The sequence below is a fragment of the Chrysemys picta genome, chromosome 10 (genome assembly GCF_011386835.1).
Source record: "Chrysemys picta bellii isolate R12L10 chromosome 10, ASM1138683v2, whole genome shotgun sequence".
Taxonomy (NCBI): domain Eukaryota; kingdom Metazoa; phylum Chordata; order Testudines; family Emydidae; genus Chrysemys; species Chrysemys picta.
Genome location: NC_088800.1, coordinates 42,473,763 through 42,495,095, shown reverse-complemented (window position 1 = coordinate 42,495,095; position 21,333 = coordinate 42,473,763). Strand labels below are relative to the sequence as shown.

The following is a 21,333-nucleotide window of genomic DNA, read 5'->3' as shown; positions in this document are numbered from 1 at the left end:
ACAGTTTGTTAAATGGCTTTCGGCACCCCTGCAGTTGTAACCAAGTCAGCAACATCCGGGGTCTGAGTACTTTCTAGTATTGTTATAGCCATAATGTGTATAAGACATAATGCACAATGGCAATGCAAAGCAGTTGTGTGACTGCCTCTTGCTGCTGCTCTGGGCCCCACATGATCAGCTGTAGCAGTCTCAGATGTTCCTTCTCAGCCAACATCTTGCCTGGCCGTTTTGACACAGCCTCCATTCTCACTAGCTACTGATACTTGTATGGCAGCTCTCTGCTATTAAGTGGGATGAAATGGTACATTGATCTGTGGAAGGCTTAAAACTCTGAATTGCATGTTGAGGAAGCAGCAAATTTAAAAAACTGGATATTTATGCAACACAGATCACACCTCCACTAGGGACTTCATATGAATTCAGACTGTGCAGAGCAAAATAGCCTCTGAATCAATAGAAAATTCAACTGGAAACTAGTCTGGGGTACTCCAGTGACCTTCCTGACCTTCCACTTAATTATTTTGGTGTCTGTAGAACGTATCCTTCACAAATGGGGCACTGAACTACCCACAGCTCTAGTGCATCACATATATGTGAGTTCCTCAATAGCTCACGAAGCTCAGTGGAACAGATGGCAGTGAAGAACTAAATACTTGTGATACTAAAATACTCAGGAGCACAGGCCTCCTGAATGCAAGGGTTAAGCATCTTGCAGAGGTGAAACACCCTGTTTGAGGCTGAGCACACAAAATTAAGGCTTGCATTCCTCCTGCCACCCAATCACTATCCATTGTGAGGCTTCTACCCCTGTAATCTAGGGGAAGGGAGTTTGTTTTGACAGTGCATAGATTGACCCACATGGGTCAAACTTGCCATCTACACCGGGGGGGGAGTGCATGGTCTACAGGACCCATGTTCATATACCCAGAGCCATTTGTTGGCAGTGCCATTGCAGTCACCATAGTCTTTCCACCCCTGCAGAATGTGCTGGCTACATTCTCCATCTAACTGCTGTGCATCCTGCACAAAGCAGGGCAGAGGGAAATGGGAGACTAAATGGAAAGGCAGAAGTGGCACTTGAATGGGCGACCATGGCTTGCCTTGCTGTGGGTATGGCATATGCTTGGCTCAAGAAGTGAAATGCTGGCATTGGTGTGCAGCTGTTCCATTGTTTGCACCTCCACATCTGCAGTCTCGTCCATCCCTCCCTCCCTCCCTAGGACCAGGGAGTTGCCATGAAAAGCTTTGTGGGAGGTAGGGGTGGGGGGGATTCAGACTGGGTCTGGAACATTTTGGGAAGTGCCACGTGAAATTTCTTTTCTGTTTGTGTGAGGGGTGGGCATGGGGGGTGTTTCCCCGCTTGAGACCTTCAAGTTTTCAGAGGGGCCAGCAGGTATGGTCAGCTGGTATTGCCTGGCCATGCCTTGTGTAGCAAAGGCAGAAAGCAGCATGTGAATGCCAGTCTAGTGCCTGTCCGTAATCTCTGGCACTACAGTGATGCAGGTATTGATTCCCAGCTGGCTTCCTCAGTCACTCGGTGCTGCAGCTGGCATTTCAGCACTGAGCCAGGGGTGATCAGAATCAGGAAATCCTGACTGCAGAGGCACTGGACTCGGCATTGGGTTGTCTGTCTCTAGAGCCTGGCTGGGAGGAGCAGGTGCTTCCAGCAAACTGCAGTTGGGACAGTTCTAGCAGTGACTCAGCTGTATAAATCCACAAGGAGCTGGCCAGGAGGGTGGAAGTGCAAAAAATTAACAATCGGTCTAAAATTATGATTGCTGATTTGGTTTCCTGCAGTGCCAGTGCTTGAGCATTGATGAGCTGGAATTCGGGCACTCTAATCTGCAGGACTTCCCTAAATCTGCATACAGCCCCTGCCAGGTGCTGGCTGTACCTTTTCTGAAAAGGAATATCTGGCAATAGGGAAACTATACAGGTGTCACCTTGTGCCTCCTGTGGAACTGATGCACAGATATGCTTTATATTGCAGCTGTGTACAGGGACCCAGTCTGGGTCAGGGCCCCATTATGCCAGACACAGCAGACTAGGCAAAAATGCTGCTTTTGTTTTGCAATACCAAGGAGTTTTCTCTTGCAGTCAGACTGCTGCTTCATGCCTCCCCAGGGGCTGGGAAGCTGCTCAGGCCCAGGACATGGGGCTTGCAGTGCATTTTCCTGCTGACTCTACTACATTGTAGAGGAGACAATCCGCCTTTGAGAGGGTGAAAGAAACTTTGCCTCTCTGCCAAGGAGCACCCTCCGCTCCTGAAGCTGCTGTCTTGCCTGGGGAGAGCCTCTACTAGAGGTAGCGGCTGCCGCAGTCCAGAATTGCTGCATCTATTGGCTATAGGATTTAATTGCTGTCTTGTGGCAGGAGAAGAACACTAAACCCACTGCTGCCACTAAAACTGTCTGTCAGACTAGGAATATTGACTCAAGTCCCAGAAACCTGTTCTCATGGAAATAAATGCAGGCCTTGGATGCTTCCAGCTAAGAATCTCCTGTAATGCAGTATTCCCTTCCCAATTTAATAACCATAAATATGCAGTATTCCTAGCATCCAGGGCACCTGTTTCTCCTTGGGGGAGGTAAAGGGACCGTGGAGGAAGGAGCCTAAAGTGCTGGTTTAGTTTGTATGCCTGCATAATAGATGACAGTAGCACACAAGGAGATGTGAGGTAGAGCCCTGCAAGGGACTACCTTTTAAATCCTGCTTCCACCCACACAAACCTTAGATCATGAGACACAGCTTCTCCCACTACTTAAAAGAACCACAGTTGGCTAATATATAATGGATTTCAGATATAATTTTTACTACTAAAAGAATAAAATAAATCTTGCTTAAACCATGTAAAAATATTTAACTCCTGTCATAATAAACATCAAATCTCCATCCCTGTCCTAAATTTAAGAAAAATAAAGGTTTTAATACTTGTTGAAATTCTATTTGAAAAACTGAGACTTTGTTTTCCCACAAATTACTGCAGTCTGGTTTTTATTTGTTCCTCCACGCAATCCTGACCATAACAAAGTACATTTTACCCTCTCCTGCTATTATGGCAGTAAGTCCTGTGGGATCCCAATTGGGCTGCAAGCCTCTGATGGGAGGTTTAACATGTGCTCAGTCTCTCTGCTCTCACTGGATGGTATGAAGCCTGTATGCTGTTAACTGAGTACCTGGCATGAGTATGAATGGTCTGATCCAGTATGGCAATACTGGCAATGACCCATCTATTCCAGTATCTGCTCTCTAGCTCTAAAAAGTACATCTGACTCCAGATGGACAAAGTGACTAGTCCATGGAGAAACATTCTTAAACGCTGTTAGCAGTGGTTGCTTATGCCCTGTATCATAGGGTCCGTCTTCTTTTAGTCTAGTTTATATAACTAGATGTTATCCATATGGCTGATTAGCAGGATTAAAATAAACTCTTGGCCTCTTGTAGCAGTGCGTTCCATAGTTTGACTATGCATAGTTTCCTTTTATCCATTTCAGACACTGCTTTGTTTCCTTGGTTGTCCCCTGGTAAAGAGGAGTGCCCTACTATCTTCCCGAATGCTTGCTTATATACACTGTCCTCTCTCTTCAGAGAAGAAACTGGGCTTGTTCCATTAATAGGTCCCCTTCCGGAAGCCCTTCGATGGCTCTGACCCATTCCCAGTCTCTAGACAAGTCTTCTCTCCCATCAGGGTTTGCCTCTCCCACAACTGGGCTTCCCCCTGTGCTGCAGTTGACTGGGTCTCATTGCCAGTCATTCTTGGCTGGAGATGGAACACTAGATGGGGAGGGCTCTGAGTCGCTACAGGGGATTCTTACTCGGGTGTCTGCCTGGTGGGTCTTGCCCACATGCTCGGGGTCTAACTGATTGCCATATAGGGGGTCAGAAAAGAACTTTCCATCCAGTCAGATTGGCAGAGACCCTGGGGTTTTTTGCCTTCCTTTGCAGCGTGGGGCATGGGTCACTTGCAGGTTTAAACTAGTGTAAATGGTGGATTCTGTGTAACTTGAAGTATTTAAACTAGGGCTGTCAAGCAATTAAAAAAATTGTGATTAATTGCACTGTAAACAATAGAATACCATTTATTTAAATATTTTTGAATGTGTTCTAAATTTTCAAATACATTTCATTTACAACACAGAATACAAAGTGTACAGTGCTCACTTTATATTTTGGTGGAACGATTTAGTTGGTGTTGGTCCTCCTTTGAGGAGGGGGTTGGACTAGATGACCTCCTGAGGTCTCCTCCAATCCTAATCTTCTGATTTTTTGATTACAAGTATTTGCACTGTAAAAAAAAAGTAGTTTTCAATTCACCCAGTACAAGTACTGTAATGCAATCTCTTGATCATGAAAGTGCAACTTACAAATGTAGAATTATGTACAAAAAACTGCATTCAAAAATAAAACCATGTAAAACTTCAGAGCCTGCTAGTCCACTCAGTCCTACTTCTCGTTCGGCCAATTGCTCAGACAAGTTTGTTTACATTTACAGGAGATAATGCTGCCCTCTTCTTATTTATAATGTCACCAGAAAGTGAGCACAGGCATTTGCATAGCACTGTCGTAGCCAGCGTTGCAAGATATTTGTGGCAGGTGCGCTAAAGATTCATGTCCCTTCATGCTTCAACCTCCATCCCAGGGGCCATGCATCCATGCTGATGACTGGTTCTGCTCGATAACCATCCAAAAGCAGTGTGGACGGGCATATGTTTGCTTTCATCATCATGAGTCAGATGCCACCAGCAGAAGGTTGATTTTCTTTTCTGGTGGTTCAGGTTCTGTAGTTTCTGCATCGGAGTGTTGCTCTTTTAAGAATTCTGAAAGTATGCTCCACACCTCATCCCTTTCAGACTTTGGAAGGCACTTCAGATTCTTAAGCCTTGCGTCGAGTGCTGTAGCTATCTTTAGAAATCTCACATTAGTACCTTTTGTGTTTTGTCAGATCTGCAGCAAAAGTGTTCTTAAAACAAACATGTGCTGGGTCATCATCCGAGACTGCTATAACATGAAATATATGGCAGAATGCAGGTAAAACAGAGCAGGGGATGTACAATTTTCCCACAAAGAGTTCAGTCACAAATTTAATTTAATACTTTAACAAGCATCATCAACATGGAAGCATGTCCTCTGGAATGGTGGGCAAAACATGATGGGGCATACAAATGTTTAGCATATACGGCACATAAATACCTTGCAATGCTGGCTACAATAGTGTCATGCAAATGCCTGTGCTCACTTTCTGGTGACTTTGTAAATAAGAGGGCCGCGTTCTCCTGTAAATTTAAACAAACTTTTGGCTGAACAATTGGCTGAATGAGAAGTAGGATTTAGTGGACTCGCAGGCTCTGAAGTTTTACATGGTTTTATTTTTGAATGCAGTTTTTTGTACATAGTGCAACTTACAAATGTAGAATTTTCATGATAAAGATTGCACTACAGTACTTGTACTGGGTGAATTGAAAACTACTATTTTTATAGTGCAAATATTTGAAATAAAAATACACTGATTTTCAATTACAATACAGAATACAATAGATGAAACTTATTAAATACTTTGGATGGTTTTTCTATGTTTTCAATTGATATTCCATTAAGTGATTAAAACCGCAATTTTTCAAAATCACAATTTAGTTTTTGAGTTAAGCATATGAGTTAACTGCAATTAATCAACAGCCCTAATTTAAACCATGATTTGAGGACTTCAGTAACTCAGCAGAGATTAGGGGTCTGTCACAGGAGTCTGTGGGTGAGGTTCTGTGACCTGTGCCGTGCAGATGGTCAGACTAGATCACGATGGTCCCTTCTGACCTAAAGTCTGAGTCCTCTTCAATAAAAAGAATCTCCAATCTCTGTCCTGCTAAGAGCTGGCCTCCTCCCCTGCTGCCCAACCAACCAACAAAAGTAACTTATCTTAATCAGTGGATCCAGAAAAAATCAAACCCTACCCTTTACAGGATAAAATTTGATTGGGAGAGGTGCCAAGGACTGGACTATATAACCTCTCAAGGTCCCTTCCAGTCCTGTGATTCTAGCTCTTGACTCTACCTGGAAGACACTCAGATACCACAGCAATAGGTGGCAGTGTGTAGACACAGTGTAGGAAAATTCTTGCTCGTTAAGAAGGGGCTTAGGTAACGGACATCACATTAAGTGCATCCCTGGAGGTTCAGTGCTCCCCGCTGTGGCAATCTCTGCTGATCTGGGTTTTGGGGGAACTTGTTCCAGGACATACAGCAGTCTCCCTTCCCCCAGAGCCAGAGGGAGCAGACAAGCCTGCCAAAAAGCCAGTTAGTGTTCCCCTTGTTGCCAGCTTTAGGTATCCATCTTGTGTGCCTAGGAGCAGCCAATACTCTTACACCAGTAGCTTGGGGAAGAGACTTCAGCTGTCTGCTACTGGCTCAGCAGCACAACCCTTGAGGGATTGAATTCCAGTCCCATCTTTGCATCTCAACAGTAGTGGCACAGCAGTCTGCTTATGGGGCCTTTCTGGCAGCTGTCACTTCCACATGTGGGGTGTGAGCTGGGGATGTGGACTATGGTATCTCAGAACAGGACCTTCCATAGTGAGCAGGTAGAGCTGCCTTTCTACCCAGCCTTGGTTCTAAAAGCTACTGCTGTTCCACAGAGTTCAGGGTTCTCCTTCCTGCAAAAAAAGCAAACCTCTTCAACCCTGGGACATGCAGACTCCCATAGCTGTTAGTCTGACTGAATTTAAGAAAAATATATGAAGGTTTGATGCTTTTTTTTTAAAAAACTACTGGGCAATACAGAAGAGACCTCTAATGCATTGAATGCTAGGTGGTTGTGCTGAGGCATACAAGACAAAAATAGAAGCTTATCGCCAGGTCATGATTTCCTGGACTAAAACCTTTTGCATCCGAAGAGATCTGCAAAGCAGCAGATTGGTCTTCAACTTGTACAATTGTCAGACCCTTCCAGCTACAGCCCCCGTGCAGAAAAGCGCTGAAGCATGTGCTTACATGCTGTTTTTAATAGGGATGTTTCCTGAACTGAAGCCTAGATATACAGGTGTTGGCAGACCCAGCCTCTGGTAGGAAGGTACTGCATGTTGTGTTGCTCTGGAAATCCACTAAAGCAAACTGCCATAAACACCTGTAGGAGGATGTTAATCCCAATAGCAGGGATGGCTAGCAGGGATCCAGAAGTTGGATTCCTGATCCTGTCAAGTATTCAAGCTCACCTTCCTGGACTATCCACTAACTGAATGCGCAAGATCAGTCCAGTGACCATTGTTGACCACTTAATGCTGTTAGAAACACATTGTCTTCTAGTTTAAGAAGCAACTGTTGGTCTTCCTGGAGGAGCTAAGCCTCCTGTCTTGTCATTATTCAATTGCAAAGCCAAGACACAACCCACTGGTAGGAATGGAGTCTAGATAAGCAGAGAAATGTATGGGATATCAAAGTCTTTGTCTGCTATGTCTTGAGATATGGGTTGCAAAAGTTGAACTCTGTATCCAAAGCAAGGACCTACCACCAGCAGATACAATGGCATATTATTTCTGGTATTCTCCATCCCACTTGTTATGCATCTCTCTACATTTGCTTTCTTGACAGCTACTGCACCTTAAGTTTAATCAAACTGTTGGCAGTGTCCCCCAGGCCTTTCCAAGTAAGTACAGCTGACTCTGAAATAAGCAATGTGTAGTAGTGGATGGGAACTCTTTCGATGTGTATTACCATGCATTTGGCAGATGAAGTTGTGTTGACACCAGGCTAGAATAGTATCAGAGGAGTAGCTGTATTAGTCTGGATCTGTAAAAGCAGCAGAGTGTCCCGTGGCACCTTATAGACTAACAGATGTATTGGCGCATGAGCTTTCGTGGTTGAATACCCACTTCATCGGATGCCGATACTTGCATCTGACGAAGTGGGTATTCACCCATGAAAGCTCATGCTCCAATATGTCTGTTAGTCTATAAGGTGCCATGGGACTCTTTGCTGCTTTTACGGGCTAGAATAAGCTCTCTAGGTTTATCTGGATTCGGAAAGAGGTCTAGCTTGTCAGAGTTCTCTAGTACTATTACTGTAGTATCGTAAATGAGCCCTTCTTTGGGTTTTAGTGAAAGGGAGACACTGAGATCATTCCAGTAACCCTGGGGGGAAAATAAGGAAATCTTTACCCACCATGAACAAGGAGGAACAAATTTTTTGTCCTCTTGTTGGTGCTTAGTTCATACAGATCTTGACTGAAGTCTTAAGACCACCTGCAGCAAGCATTGAAAAATTAACTGCCTTCCCCCACCCTTTTAGCCCAGCAGCTACCTCTTTCAAGTTCTAGATGGAGGCCATGTCTACTTAGGTGCAATTATACTGGTGCAGACTTAGCACTGATGCAACACATCTCTATTAACCTGGGCTTGCTTACACTGCTGCAGTGAGAGTGAGCCCCATGTAGTGACTTTGCTGCATGCACAGGGACCAACACTGTAGTAGTGCTGAAAGGAAGGACCATTAGTCCTGAGAATGTTGGAATCCACATCTTCCCTCGCTATGGGGTTCTGTGCTGCAGCTGCACTTCTGTAAACAGCCTTGCACAAGCACTTGCCCCATCCCACCAGTAATACCTACATTAGCGCTGTTCTAAAACATTGTAAGCACAAATACCTAATGAGGCATTAAACAATTCCTTGAACATGTTTGGCTGTCCAGTTACAGGGCTGGTCAAAGTCAGTTCTGACTATCAAACAAGTTTAGACTAGTGTCCGGTAGCTGCCAACTGCACTCATGATGCCATCTTGGATTCTTAACAGAAGCAAATCATGTCTAATATGCATACACATGCTAAAAGTGTTGATGGTGGCTTTGTCAGTGCCTTCTTCCAATGGAAACTGAATTCAGTCCTGCTATGCCTAAAACCTGCAATCTTAACCCCCTCCTCTTTTGAGACCAGTCATTTGACTGACTTGCATTGATGTAACAGGCAGGGCCGGCTCCAGGCACCAGCTGAGCAAGCAGGTGCTTGGGGCGGCCAAGGGAAAGCACGTCAGACTCTTCGGCAGAAATTTGGCGGAGGGACGGACCTGCCACCGAAGAAGAAAGTGGCGCAGTGGAACTGCCACTGATCGATAGCGACGACCCCCCCCCCCCCCCCCCCAACCGCTTGCGGCAGCAAAAACCCTGGAGCCGGCCCTGATAACAGGAAACCTATTGCAGCAAAATACATAGGTGCTTGAGTGAACATACCGGTGATATCAGATCTGCTGGTTGGGTTCCAGTTCAGGTGAGATGTCATTTAGTCTGATTTTGCACAATAGGTAAATTTGTGAAAGCACGTAGCACAGAAAACCCTCCTTCAAGAGCTTCTTTCTCTATACGGTCTCTGCTGCATTGGTGTCTTAAAGCCGTCCTGGTAAGATGTAGCTGCTGTTAGTGCTGACCCTGCCATTGGTCTGTACCAGTGCAGTGCCATTTGGAGATGGTAATGGCTCATCTGCTAGGGTAGAGAACTTTATCGCTGCCTCACCCTGCTCAGAGCAAGGTTTGGCATGATGATGGTATGAATGCTTGCGCAGTCCCTTGTCCTGATGTATGCCAGTGATTTGCCATTGTAGCTGCATAGGTGTGCAAGTAGTAGTCAGTCCACTGTGAATGCACCTGTTGATCACAGAACCTGAGGTACTTTGTGATTTTTGGGGGCAGTGACATAGCCAAGTTCTGCTATTGGTGCAACTTTATAGGGTGTAGACTGACTGGCAGGCTTCATGGCGTCTCAAAGTTGAACTAGCCTGTAATCTGGTGGAGGAGAACCTCTGCATTCTGAGCTTGCTCCAGTAGCTCTGAACAGCCCTGGCCTGTTAACGCTTACAGATCAAGCTCCCTAATCTGTCTGCTCTGCATTGCCAGTACTGAGGGTGGCAGCATAGCATGGAGCTCAGCTTCTCAAACACTCTTTTGTACTGGGGCTGAAGTCTTGCATTGCCTTGTCCAAACTCCTTTCCACTTGGACAGTTACTCCCAGTTCTGACACCTGGTGGGACCACACTGCTGCACGCTTGTCTCAAGCTCACAAGAGGTGGAATGCACACTTCCAGAGCCAGAAGGGCCCACTGATCATATAGCCTGGACTGTACAGTACAGGCCAGGAATTATTTCAGGGAAATTCTTAGCACAGATCTTGGTGAAAAACCATCCAATCTTGGTGCACTAGCCCTGGTGCCTGAAGCAAGCAGAGGTAAGTCTATGTGCAACCTGGTCACTATAACATGGTAAACCTGTGGAGGAAGCCCTGTACCTGGCCTCTCAGGCCTTCATTGAGAACCATTAAAAGATTTATGTTGGGGTGTGTACCAGACCAGTCTGTTACCAGAAGCCACAAATCACTGCTGTATCAGCAGACAGGGATGGGCGCTATGACGTGCTTCTTCCACTATCCATGATTTAAATAGGATTGGTGGGTTCAGATTGTTTGCTGCAGCAAACAGACTTCAGCTCTTTGCATTATGCTGCATTGCACCTGGCCATAATAGGCTGCTGTTAGTTTGGCATAACTAGGCCATATATTGCATGATCCTGCAGAATGGTCACAGCTGTGCCAGTCGGGCTAAAGCCAATTGGTGGGGAATGACACACATGCACTGCCAGCAGAAGAGCAACTATAGCTGGTCTGTTCAGACAGACAAGTCCCCCCCCCTCCCCCGTAGTTGGCTCCTTTTACAGACTGCCCACCTGACTGCCCAGGATCAGATGGACCAGGATCCACGCTTGTCTTTACAACACTGTTGCAAAGGGATTCATTGCATGCTCTGCACAAGGGGGAGGCTCCAAAAGGGTTGCAGTCAGGGTATACTTGCATGACCCTAGGCGTGTGAGATTTCTCAAGTCTGTCCCCAAATATCTGGGAGTGAATGGGTCTCTGCACAGAAAAAGGACAAATGGAAGGGAATTTCCTCTAGGGAGGCTGTAGCAGGTATTCCTGAGCCTCCCCAATGCAGAGTCAATGGGGAAGGGGCATAGTCTTCCTGTGTCTCTGCTGTGACAAAAGCACTTTCAGAACTGAGCTGAGATGCTGGGAGCAGCCACGAATGCTTTTGGGGCTCCGTTTGTCTGGTGTGGAGACCTATTAAGGGCAAGTACCAGCTAACCAAGTGACAGGATTGGTGGCATGTATCACTCAGCCCACATTAGTGGACTTGAGCTTGATTAGGGGCATTAGTTAGAACACACTTGGTCTCCTCTGCATTGCATATCTTGATGTGTAACTGTATCGGGGGTAGCCATGTTAGTCTGTATCCACAAAAACAACAAGGAGTCTGGTGGCACCTTAAAGGTTAACAGATTTATTTGGGCATAAGCTTTCATAGGTAAAAACTCCTTGTTTTGATGTGTAACTGAGTCCCTGGACTCCTTTGTCTTCCTAATGTGGCTGGACCTGTAAGTGACAAAACAGCTGACTCACAGGTGATGTGATGGCTGAGCTGCTGCCAGTTCTGGAGAGGCAGCTGTCAGGTGCAGCCAGCAGAGTTATCCTTTTAGAGAGCCACAGGACTGCATAGCCTCCCTCCTGCTAAAATGCTCTCCTCCATGGAGTATGAATAGAAAAGGGTGGAATGGAAAGTGAAGTTGAGTGGAGAATACCCTGAATCAGTGTGGCAGACAAGTCACTGCAGGGCTGGAGGTGGTCAGCCATTTATCATTTAGTATCAGAATCTGACTCCTGGGTTAAAATATGTGCTTGGGGCAGGATTCTAAGTGGAAGGAAGAGGGCTGGGATCTTAACCTTGAGCGCATTCCTTTTGCAGTGGAAGCTTGTTTGCTTTGTCTGGGGAACTAGATCTGATGTCAGGCTCAGATCAGTTGCAAATGGACTTCAACCAGTCTGGCAATATCTTACAAACCTGTTTAAATTTAGATGCCTGTTTTAGATGCATTTAAGTTGCTTTTTCTTGCAGTCAGGTATCAAGCTTAAAGGTGCATGGCCAAGCAAACCCATGTTTTCAGACTTGTCCTGCACTATAGAGATTTTTTAATCTAATGGGGGTCTCATGACTAGGCACTCATCTAGGCTGCATATATAACTGGATAGTGGAAATGATACTGCTTCCCCTGTTCTTGCATATATTATCAGTCTCTAGTTTGCACCCTAAGCATTGCAGCAGACACTTGTGAGGAGTGTCTAATTGATACTTATATATAGAAATGTATGTTCCTGGGCTCTGCAAAACAGCAAATGTATCAAATTTGACCTGACAGTTTTGCTTTTAAATCTTGGCTGCTGGAACTGATGCTAATGCACAGTGGACACCATGCCATGCTGCATATTTGTCCTGCTCTCTAAAAATAAGCATGCAATTGTGCATGTAGTCTCGCGTTACCTACTTGTGCGTACACTAGGCCTGAAGACATCTGAACTTCCAGCAGAAGCTTGCAAATCTTGCCTATTTCCATAAACTCCATTCTGGCTAGTCTTGAGCCCTGACCATCCCTTCTGTCCCTACCCACAACATCCTGGGAAGTTTCTAGACAGCCCCTTGGTCAAGGCATGACTTGAGCCAAGTATTCAGGCCTGCCTCTCGCACCTCACCCACTTGGGACTCTTCTCTTGAACTCCTTGCATGCTGTCCATACAAGGGTCAGTGCTTCCAAACACTGAGTTCAGCCTGCAGATGACCCCTGACATCTTAGGGCCTCATTTCAAAAATAACATCCATGCTGTTGGATGTTCGTTAGCTTTTTTTATTGTAAAACACTAACTGGCATTAGGTTTTAGGATTAACACCCATTCCGATGTTAAGGCTGGCCCTATTTGTAGGGAAGAAAGCAAAGCAGAGGCTCCAGTTCTTGGAAGTGAAGTCTCGTGTGTATTTTGACTTCAGTAGTAAGGTGGCTATGTATCAATTCCAGATGCCTTTCCTGAGATTACACAAGGATCAGCTCAGTGTCCCATCCTCAAATTGTGCCATTGCTCTTCCTAGACAGGTTTGGTAACACCAACAAATCCTATAGTGAAAGGGTGGTGGTGGGTTAGCCTGAAGTAGCAGGCCATCTTCCTTCCCTTATGAACTTAGATGTGCCAAGCAAACTTTGAAAATCTCATGCTTCAGACTTAAATGAAAGCTGAAATAGCCTTCCAACTGCTTTTCTATGTCTACAGGGGAATTCCAGCCATCGGCAGGCGGCTGCTGGTGTAGCTGAAATAGTGTAGACGGAGTAAACAGCTATAATCTGCAGTTACTGCAGCAGTGCAAACACTTGCTTGAACCCAGGTGCAAATCAACTGTACCTGTTTTATCATTTGCAATATTGGTCACCAACATCTAAATTTGGGTCACATCCCCGATGTGGACTAGAGCTAAGGAGAATTCATTTTGATAGCCACCCTTTGTCCACAGTTCTGGCTCCTTCCATTACACAAACAGTCTCTCCCAGCATAGCTGTGTTCTCCACTATTCAGGGGCACTAGCCTGGGTGTGATGCTGGGTGTGAGGTCTTAAGTACAGTGCAGGTTGCATCATAAGCAAGCTTTGGAGTCCCCAGAGAGGGTCTCTATGAGCTCCCACCACAGAGCTGGGAACTCTGGAGTACTGCTCAGAGAGCAGACAGGAAATCTTTAGGCTGAATAGCTTCATACAGTCAACACAAATGGCTTAAAATCTAGGGCAGGGATAGGTAATCTATGGCACACATGCCGAAGGCAGCACGCGAGCTGATTTTCAGCAGCACTCACACTGCCCGGGTCCTGGCCACTGGTCTGGGGGGCTCTCCATTTTAATTTAATTTTAAATGAAGCTTCTTAAACATTTTAAAAACCTTATTTACTTGACATACAATAGCCTAGATATATATTAGGCTTATAGAAGGAGGCCTTCTAAAAATGTTAATGCATTACTGGCTTGCAAAACCTTAAATTAGAGTGAATAAATGAAGACTCGGCACATCACTTCTGAAAGGTTGCCGACCCATGATCTAGGGCCTGCAAACATCCTTCAAACACTGCTGGTTTAGTGCTTAGCAAGTCCCACTGACCTTGGTCGAACAATGCTCATAATGAGTTTGCAAGATTGGGCCCTCTGCTTTTAACTCAAAGGCTTCCACTTAGTTAATTAACACTGTCTTGAAGGAAAATATTCTCAACCCCACTTGGAAATTAGGATGGCTCCAGCCATTCAGCATCACTGTACAGACCTTGCTAACCTGCTAATGTAGCTAGGCACCAACTTAATCTGCCTATAACTGCTCCCCAGTTAGGTAAGCCCAGTCCAACTGCAGAGATAATTGGGCAGTCCACAAACAAATGAGGCAGGTAACTAGTATCTATTGCTCTGCCAAACTTCCACATATCTTAGAGCTGTTAACCTGAACTTTGGTTTAACTCTCACTGGTTCTCTAACTGCAGAAATGGCTTGTTAACTCAAACACTAGATATAGGTAGCTGCTAGTGTGTTGGTACAGCTGTGTTCAGGCGGCATAATGCTGGCTGTGGGATTTACATATGGCCCACAAGTAGCAAAACTTTCTCCCTATTTTTTTTGTCAAGGAGAGGTCAGCAGTGATGCATTTGGCAGCTCGGAGACTTGGGTGGCAGGACTAGCCTGCTATGCATCAGAGCTTGTAATGAGCAATGACTAATCAGTTTTTTTTAAGACTCTAACAAATTCAGCTGTCTTCCTTGAACAATACATTAGCTGTATTGCTTTCAAACATGCCACGTGACTTCAGAGAAGCCTGAAACCGTGCTTACTCTAGCTTGGACAGAATGTCTCCCAACCCATACAACAAACCTATATTCTGGAAAGAGACCCAGTCTCCCCTCATCCCCTAAACTGACACTAGCTTTTCCTTAATGCTTGATCTGCCAGTGCAGCTCCACCAGCAGTAGCAAAACTCAGCATTAGTACAGAGAAGGCTTCATGGGTCTGCTCAGGCTGGTGGCAGGCACCTGGTCTGTGCTAGCACTCCTGCTGTTCCCCCAGCTAGAGCCGAGCTGGTGTTTGCAGTGGAGGAAAGTCCTGGCAGACAAGGCTGTAGCATAAGGGCAGATTGGGAATTGAAGGGGAATTAACAGAGTAGCAAAAACTGACACTCTCTTGCTTATACTCTAAAAGGGGAAAGTTAAGCTAGTGCTGTGCAATACCTGGCCTCCAGTGAGGAACCAGAGCTGCAGACTGGAAGGTTCCTGTGCCATAGGACAGAGGTTAACAACTCTGGGTACGCAGAGGTCTTCCAGGGGTACATCAACTCTAGATCAATTTCTCAACCTGGGGGTTGAGCCTCGAAGGGTGGGGATGGGTTAAGGGTGATTGCTAGTGCAGGGATGGCAAACAGGGCAGTTGCTTGGGGCCCCACGCCACAGGTGGCCCCATGAAGGTAAGTTACATGCTTCAACCCCAGGCAATGGGGCTCAAGCTGATCCTGGAAGGGGTACAGAAGTCTGGAAAAGTTGAAAACCACTGCCATAGGGATCATCCATGTGCTATGGACACAGGTGGAAGGAATCCTACTCTAAACCTCTGCATGGTGCTTGCTGTTGGTGACAGTACAGCCCAGATTTCTCAGTGCTTGGTGGGGGAGGATGAGTAAACATTGGAACACTCCAGCATGCCACTAAGGTTTGTCTTAAATAGCCATAATGCCTCCATCAGCTAACTTCTAGCAGTCTCTTGCCGTTTACCTTTTTAAGCTGCAAGTAGGCACTGCGTGGTGCTGACATGGACATAAATTCTGCCTTTCCTACATGTAAGGAGGTGCCTCTGGCCTTGGCTTGACAGGGATTTAAAGGTAGGTGCTGGAATATGTTCAGTGTATTCAGACTCTAGTATAGGAAAAACGACTGGTCTACCCTAGAACTATAGAACACATCGGCTAATGTTTTCTGTAACACCTCTAGGTCCTAGTCCTGGCATAAGGAAGGGGTGGGGCGATGGCCACTTGACCAATGTTGAGCTCTCATGAAGGCTCCCTTTCTGAAAACCAGCTCCTCCTCAGGCTAACTAGGCATTGGCTTTGAAGCCACAGCAGACTTTAGACTAGCTATAAATGCTCTTCTAAATAGGTTGAGCCTTCTGCAAAACTGTCCTCCTGCACCAGTCAGGGCCCTGCAGAGCCTGGCCTGGGTGGTAACCGTCAGCGTTTGATCATGTGCTTGCGTGAGGGAAGTCCCCTCTATTCGGGGGGGAGGGGTACGTGTCCAAGGCTTAAACCCATGTGGAGTTCTGGACCAGGTGCTGACAGCAGTTTCAGCAGGCTGCTGACAGGAGATGCTCTGGTAAGGCTTGGCATTGAATTGCAGCGGTGCAGTCTGAAACGGCACTGGGAGGGAATACTTTGCAGCCCACATGCTGCTGTGGGAGGAGTGATGTCAGGAGTGTCTTTCCTCTCCAGAGATGGAAACACAAAGGCGATGGGCAATTCCCTGACAACATCAGAAGATGTGCACTTGAGTCTATGGGCTGGCTTCTGGGCACAGGCCTGTTGACGTGTTTATCAGCACGCTCTGGTAGTGTTGGTAGCCATGGCAGCTACATATACATGTCTAGCTCTAACCAGTTCAGGGTACTACTTTGTGTTCATGGCCACTCCTATATACCTGTTGTAACCAGTCCTTGTTCCTTCCAGCTCTGCAGTAGGGTGTCCCATAATGCATTGCCCCACATGGCATTAGGGTGGTGTGTGCACCTTACAAGCACTTGACTCCTTGCTGAGACACTAAGGAATAGCTGCCCAGACTTTGCCAGCATGCACTTGTGCAACATGTCTGAGACCAGATGAGCCAAACTGGGAGCAGAACTCTGCTTTTGCAACCAGTGCTAATGGGGCCTTGGCTCTCAATTCCTCTGCTCTCCCTCGGCTGGGACGGCAGCTAATGAGGCAGATAGTGTTAAACATCCATCTGGCCACCCAGGCTGGCATTGCTGACTCTGCACATTAACCATGATGCTGTTGCATCTGTGTTTCAGAGTGGTCCAGCAGTTTTTTCAGGAGCCCACTAGCTTCCAGACACAGCCTGGCCAAAGGAGATTGGAGAAAGCACGTGTCTAACTTCTGTCCAACAAACCTCCCCGCCAGACCAAGCCTCCTCGATGCTGCCTGATACCAGAGCCTTTCGGGAGTGCGGGTGGGGAAATGGGCCCAATATGCTAATGAGGGGATTTTCTCTGTTCTAGTTCTCAGCATGCTCAGTAGCCCTCTGGGGAACGTTTTGGGAAAGCCCCCTCTGGGCTTCCTGCCTCTGGACCCAATTGGCTCGGACTTGGGAGAGAAGTTTCCCACACAGACTCTGAGGAGCTCACGCCTGGACAGTCGCGCTCTCCTGGATTCCCGCTCCAGCAGCCCTTCGGACTCCGATACCAGTGGATTCAGCTCTGGATCTGATCATCTCTCTGACTTAATCGTAAGATGGTTCTTGTTTTTCCTAACCTTACAAATCTTTGCATTGCCCCTCTTAGGTCAAACACTCAACTCCTGGCACCTTAGGTGAACAGCATTGTGCTGCAGAACACCATGACTCTATCCTGAGACAGTAAAAAGGAATTAATTGCTCCATTGTTCTCTCAATAGCTCCTAGCCTGAAACTAAGGGAGTTGCTTCCCTTCTGGATCTGCCGTCAGCCAGGATTTGGAAGATAGACTGGCTTACCCAGCACCACCCTCCCGGGGTGAGGGGAGCAGACCATTGTGCCAATTTTTCCTTAAACAATGGACACTAAAGGGGTAATTTACTACTGAGATCTTTTTTTATGGCATTACTCATCAGAGTACTTAGACTTCAAATTCAGTCACTCTATAAAAGTTCCAGGACAAACACTTGCCCTACAATCCCATGCTAATTGAGGTGACTTCAGTCATTTCTCATGTTTAAAGAAGCTTCTTTGGTAAAGCTCAAACAGCTAGAGTAGCAGTTCTCAAACTGTGGGTCGGGACCCCCTTGGAATGGGGTCACCAGGGCTGGCTTAGACTTGCTAGGGCCCAGGGCTGAAGCCTAAGCCCCACTAGACAGGGCGGAAGTCAAAGCCCGAGGGCTGCAGCTGTGGGTGTCCGGACTCAGGTTGCAGGCCCACTGCCTGGGGCAGAAGCCCCTTGAGCTTCAGCTTTGGTCCCCATCCTGGGATTGTGAAGTAATTTTTGTTAGAAGCCCTGAGCTAGAGTGAATGGCCTAAAGGAGGAGGGGGCAGTGAATTGACATGGGGGTGGGAGGATGCCATCAATTGTTGAAAGCAAATAAAGAGTAGTCAGATGTCTCTTACCTGTCACTTAGTGTTGTGCCTGTTACAAATACCCTTCAGAAGTGTTCTCAAAGTTGTCAGATTTAAAGGACACTGGCCCAAATCTTAAACTGCATTAAACAAGGCTTTAAAACTGAAGGCTGATAACGCTTCCCCACGTTTTTCACCAGTTCAGAGAGGAAACGGGTTTCTAAAATTTAACTGCAGTTGATTTCTTTTGATAGTACTTGCTATGTGCTTTCCAAACAAATTGCCCCTGCCCCCAGAGTTATTAACTAGTTAAAGGAAGGGGAAATAAGTATTTGACCATGTTAGAGCAGTAAAAGTATTTTAGGATATAGGTTATTGCCTGTGGCATGGCTGGCTGGCTAGCTTCTTTTGTAGCAGTCTTGGAAGGATTTGCAACTCAAACACTGCAGCACTGAAAGTTAAAACTGATAGCCTCACCAAGCTGAGGGAAATGCAAAAAGCAAAATTGAGTCTGTAACTTTCACTAATGTGGAGTGCTAGTAACTTGGGAAAGACCTCTTTAATTTTCAGAAGGGACAACAAAATTTAGTCTGGTTTGTAGTTATCAAGTAACTTAAACTAGCCACCTTCAGACATTTCTCACTTTTATGCAGTCGGTCTGCCACTGCCACCACCGATTAATTGGTGCTGGCAACCAGGGGAGATTCTTTCCAAAAAAGGCTGGTGTAGACAAGGCTCTGGCCCTACTCCAGAGGGCTCAATCTAGTTGTCACTGTGGAATGTAAAGGAAACAGTCTTCTCATGTTCTGTAAGGGTAGCTTTCACATTACAAGTCTCTGCTTATCCTTTTATCACACTCATACACCTGACTTGCAGGGCTTAAAATGGAAGGCCTTTCCTAGTGTTAACAGGATTTGTGGGAAAGTCTCCTCTCTCTCTCTCTCTCTCTCTCTCTCTCTCTCTCTCTCTCTCTCTCTTCCCCCACCCCATGCTGGGCACTCAGATGCCACAACCAAATGTTGATCTTCATGCCACCTGCTCTCTTGGTGACAATCTCGCAGGACTGTGACACTAAACAAACTTTGCAGAAGGAAGCGATTGGCAAAAACATCAGTTCTATGGACCTCCTAATTGTATGTTTTGTGCATGTTGCTCAAAGCTAACTGCTGCTTCCTCATCTGGTGATCAGGGCCCACATACTTACTATCCACAACATGCAGCCAGCTATACAGTGTTCTCCTAATGCACTTGGTTTACAGCTGTGTGCTTTGGATTCTAGATTAGCAGACCAGGGATGGCTAGATGTCTTCAAATTCTAGTCTGTTAGATACTAAACCCATTTGTCATGGGAGAATCACTTAGATGATTCTGAGCAGCTCTTTTGAGACTCATTAACTTTGGGTTTGGTATACAAATTCCTCCAAGCCTGTCAGCACCATGCAATGCCTCTGCTCTGGTTTGCAACTTGCAGTTCTCGCCCACCTCACTTTTCAGACCTCTTCTCCGCATACCCACTTTTTCTGCCGCAAGCAGTCTACTGCTCCGCTAGCCTGAATAGTATGTCATACGAGTTTCCTGTCCTCTTCTGAGGTGTAGCTGGAGATCCTGGTGAGCAGCACTTCCTTGCAGCCTCTGTTTAGCCTAAGCTGCTTTGGGTTTTTCAGACTGGGTGTTCAGAGCATCTCTGTAGCCAAACCCAAAGGAGACCTGCAAGATACTATGTACCTGCCCAAGACTTTTTCTCCCCTGAGCCACAAAGGGAAATGGTGCAAAATCCAGCAACAGTAGGTACTTCAGAAGGTCAGGCTCTCCCTGGACTCCAGATAGTCTGTTCAGATGGCCTTTAATCCTTGGAAGGCTTTACTCACATGCTCAGGGGCTAACTGATGACCATGAGGGGTGGGAAAGGCATTTCCACCAGGTCAGGATGGCAGTGATCTCGGGGAGGTTTTCACCTTCCCCTGCAGTGTGTGGTTGGGGTTCACTTGCCAGGATGATCTGGGTATCTCTCACTTAATCATTTCCCTGCCATTGCAGGGGCACTGGTGCACCGCTGTCCCTCCTATTCTCTGCCTTTGGCACATCATAGTCCAACCTCCCATGAGCTGTAATACTACTTGCTAATTTTAGAGACAAGGTGGGAGATGTAATCTTCTATTAGACCAACTTCTCACTGGATTCAGTATGCGGGTGCTAGGTGGCATCGATAGCCTGTGAGACACAGATCAGACTAGAAGATCTGCTGGTCCCTTAGGCCGTAAATACGGACCTAGATCTCTACAAGTGACCTGGCCTGGTTGCTATAGCGCAACCTTGCCTAGGACCAGTAGGGAATTAATCTGAGAGGAGAGCGTTTCAGTGTTCAACCCTCTTCCATTTGGAGTGAACTTTGACTCCTTATGGGCAAGACATGCAGCATCCAGAGCATTACTTCTAGCCTGAATGTACTGATAATCCCCATGCCCAGCATGCTTTGCCTGAAAGAGTTCTACTCTAGCTGGTATGTTAGAGCTCTATCTCCTAGGTCAAAATACAGCTTCCCCTCAGCATTGGAGTCTGAAATGGATTTCTCTGGGACCTTCTTCCATAGAGCTCTAGGTACTTGGGAAGGAAGGGGGTGGATCAGAGCAACACCTCTGGAATCTCGCACACCAGGTGCTAGCTGCAGGCCGGTCACCTGCCTCACACAGTACCCTGCTGTGGAGAAGTGGTGTCTGGAACCCATGCTTGCCCAGCTGAAGAGGCGCTGACATAGCTTGCCCAGCTGAAGAGTACTGAAAGGCAGTCTAATGTCAGTAGGACTCTGGATTGCACTCTGCCAGTCTGGCCATCATTTGGCTCCCTGTGGACCAAATACTTGTCCTTCTGCAGCCAGCTTAAGTGTCAGTGACCACCTTGCACTGATCAGTGGTAGATGCTGTGTAGGAACCTGCCCTGTGCCTGACAGACTAGTACTAGGGCAGCCAGGGGCTTGCCCCATGTGGGTATTGGGAGGGAATTCCTCATCCCCCTCAGTGGGCAGCGTTTCCAGTGTCTGCATTCTTAGTGCAGATGTGCCTGTTGAGATGGCCACACAGCAGCCAGAGTGTTAATGCTACACCAGGTCTCTCTCCCACCCCAGTGGAATCATGACTTAACAGATTTCCTACTTGATGGTGAACTGCAGATTTATGGACCAAACAT

General features: G+C 46.5%; 1 protein-coding gene across 18 annotated transcripts in view; it reads left to right on the top strand.

Moving 5' to 3' along the window:
* Nucleotides 1–21,333, top strand: part of CPEB1 (cytoplasmic polyadenylation element binding protein 1) — a 74,328-nt gene that overhangs the window by 37,161 nt on the left and 15,834 nt on the right. For all 18 annotated transcript variants that reach the window (XM_065559660.1, XM_005280963.5, XM_065559671.1 and 15 more), the window contains one exon: nucleotides 17,123–17,349. In XM_065559660.1, coding sequence (XP_065415732.1) covers nucleotides 17,123–17,349 — 227 coding nt within the window. The remainder of the gene's footprint in view (nucleotides 1–17,122; nucleotides 17,350–21,333) is intronic.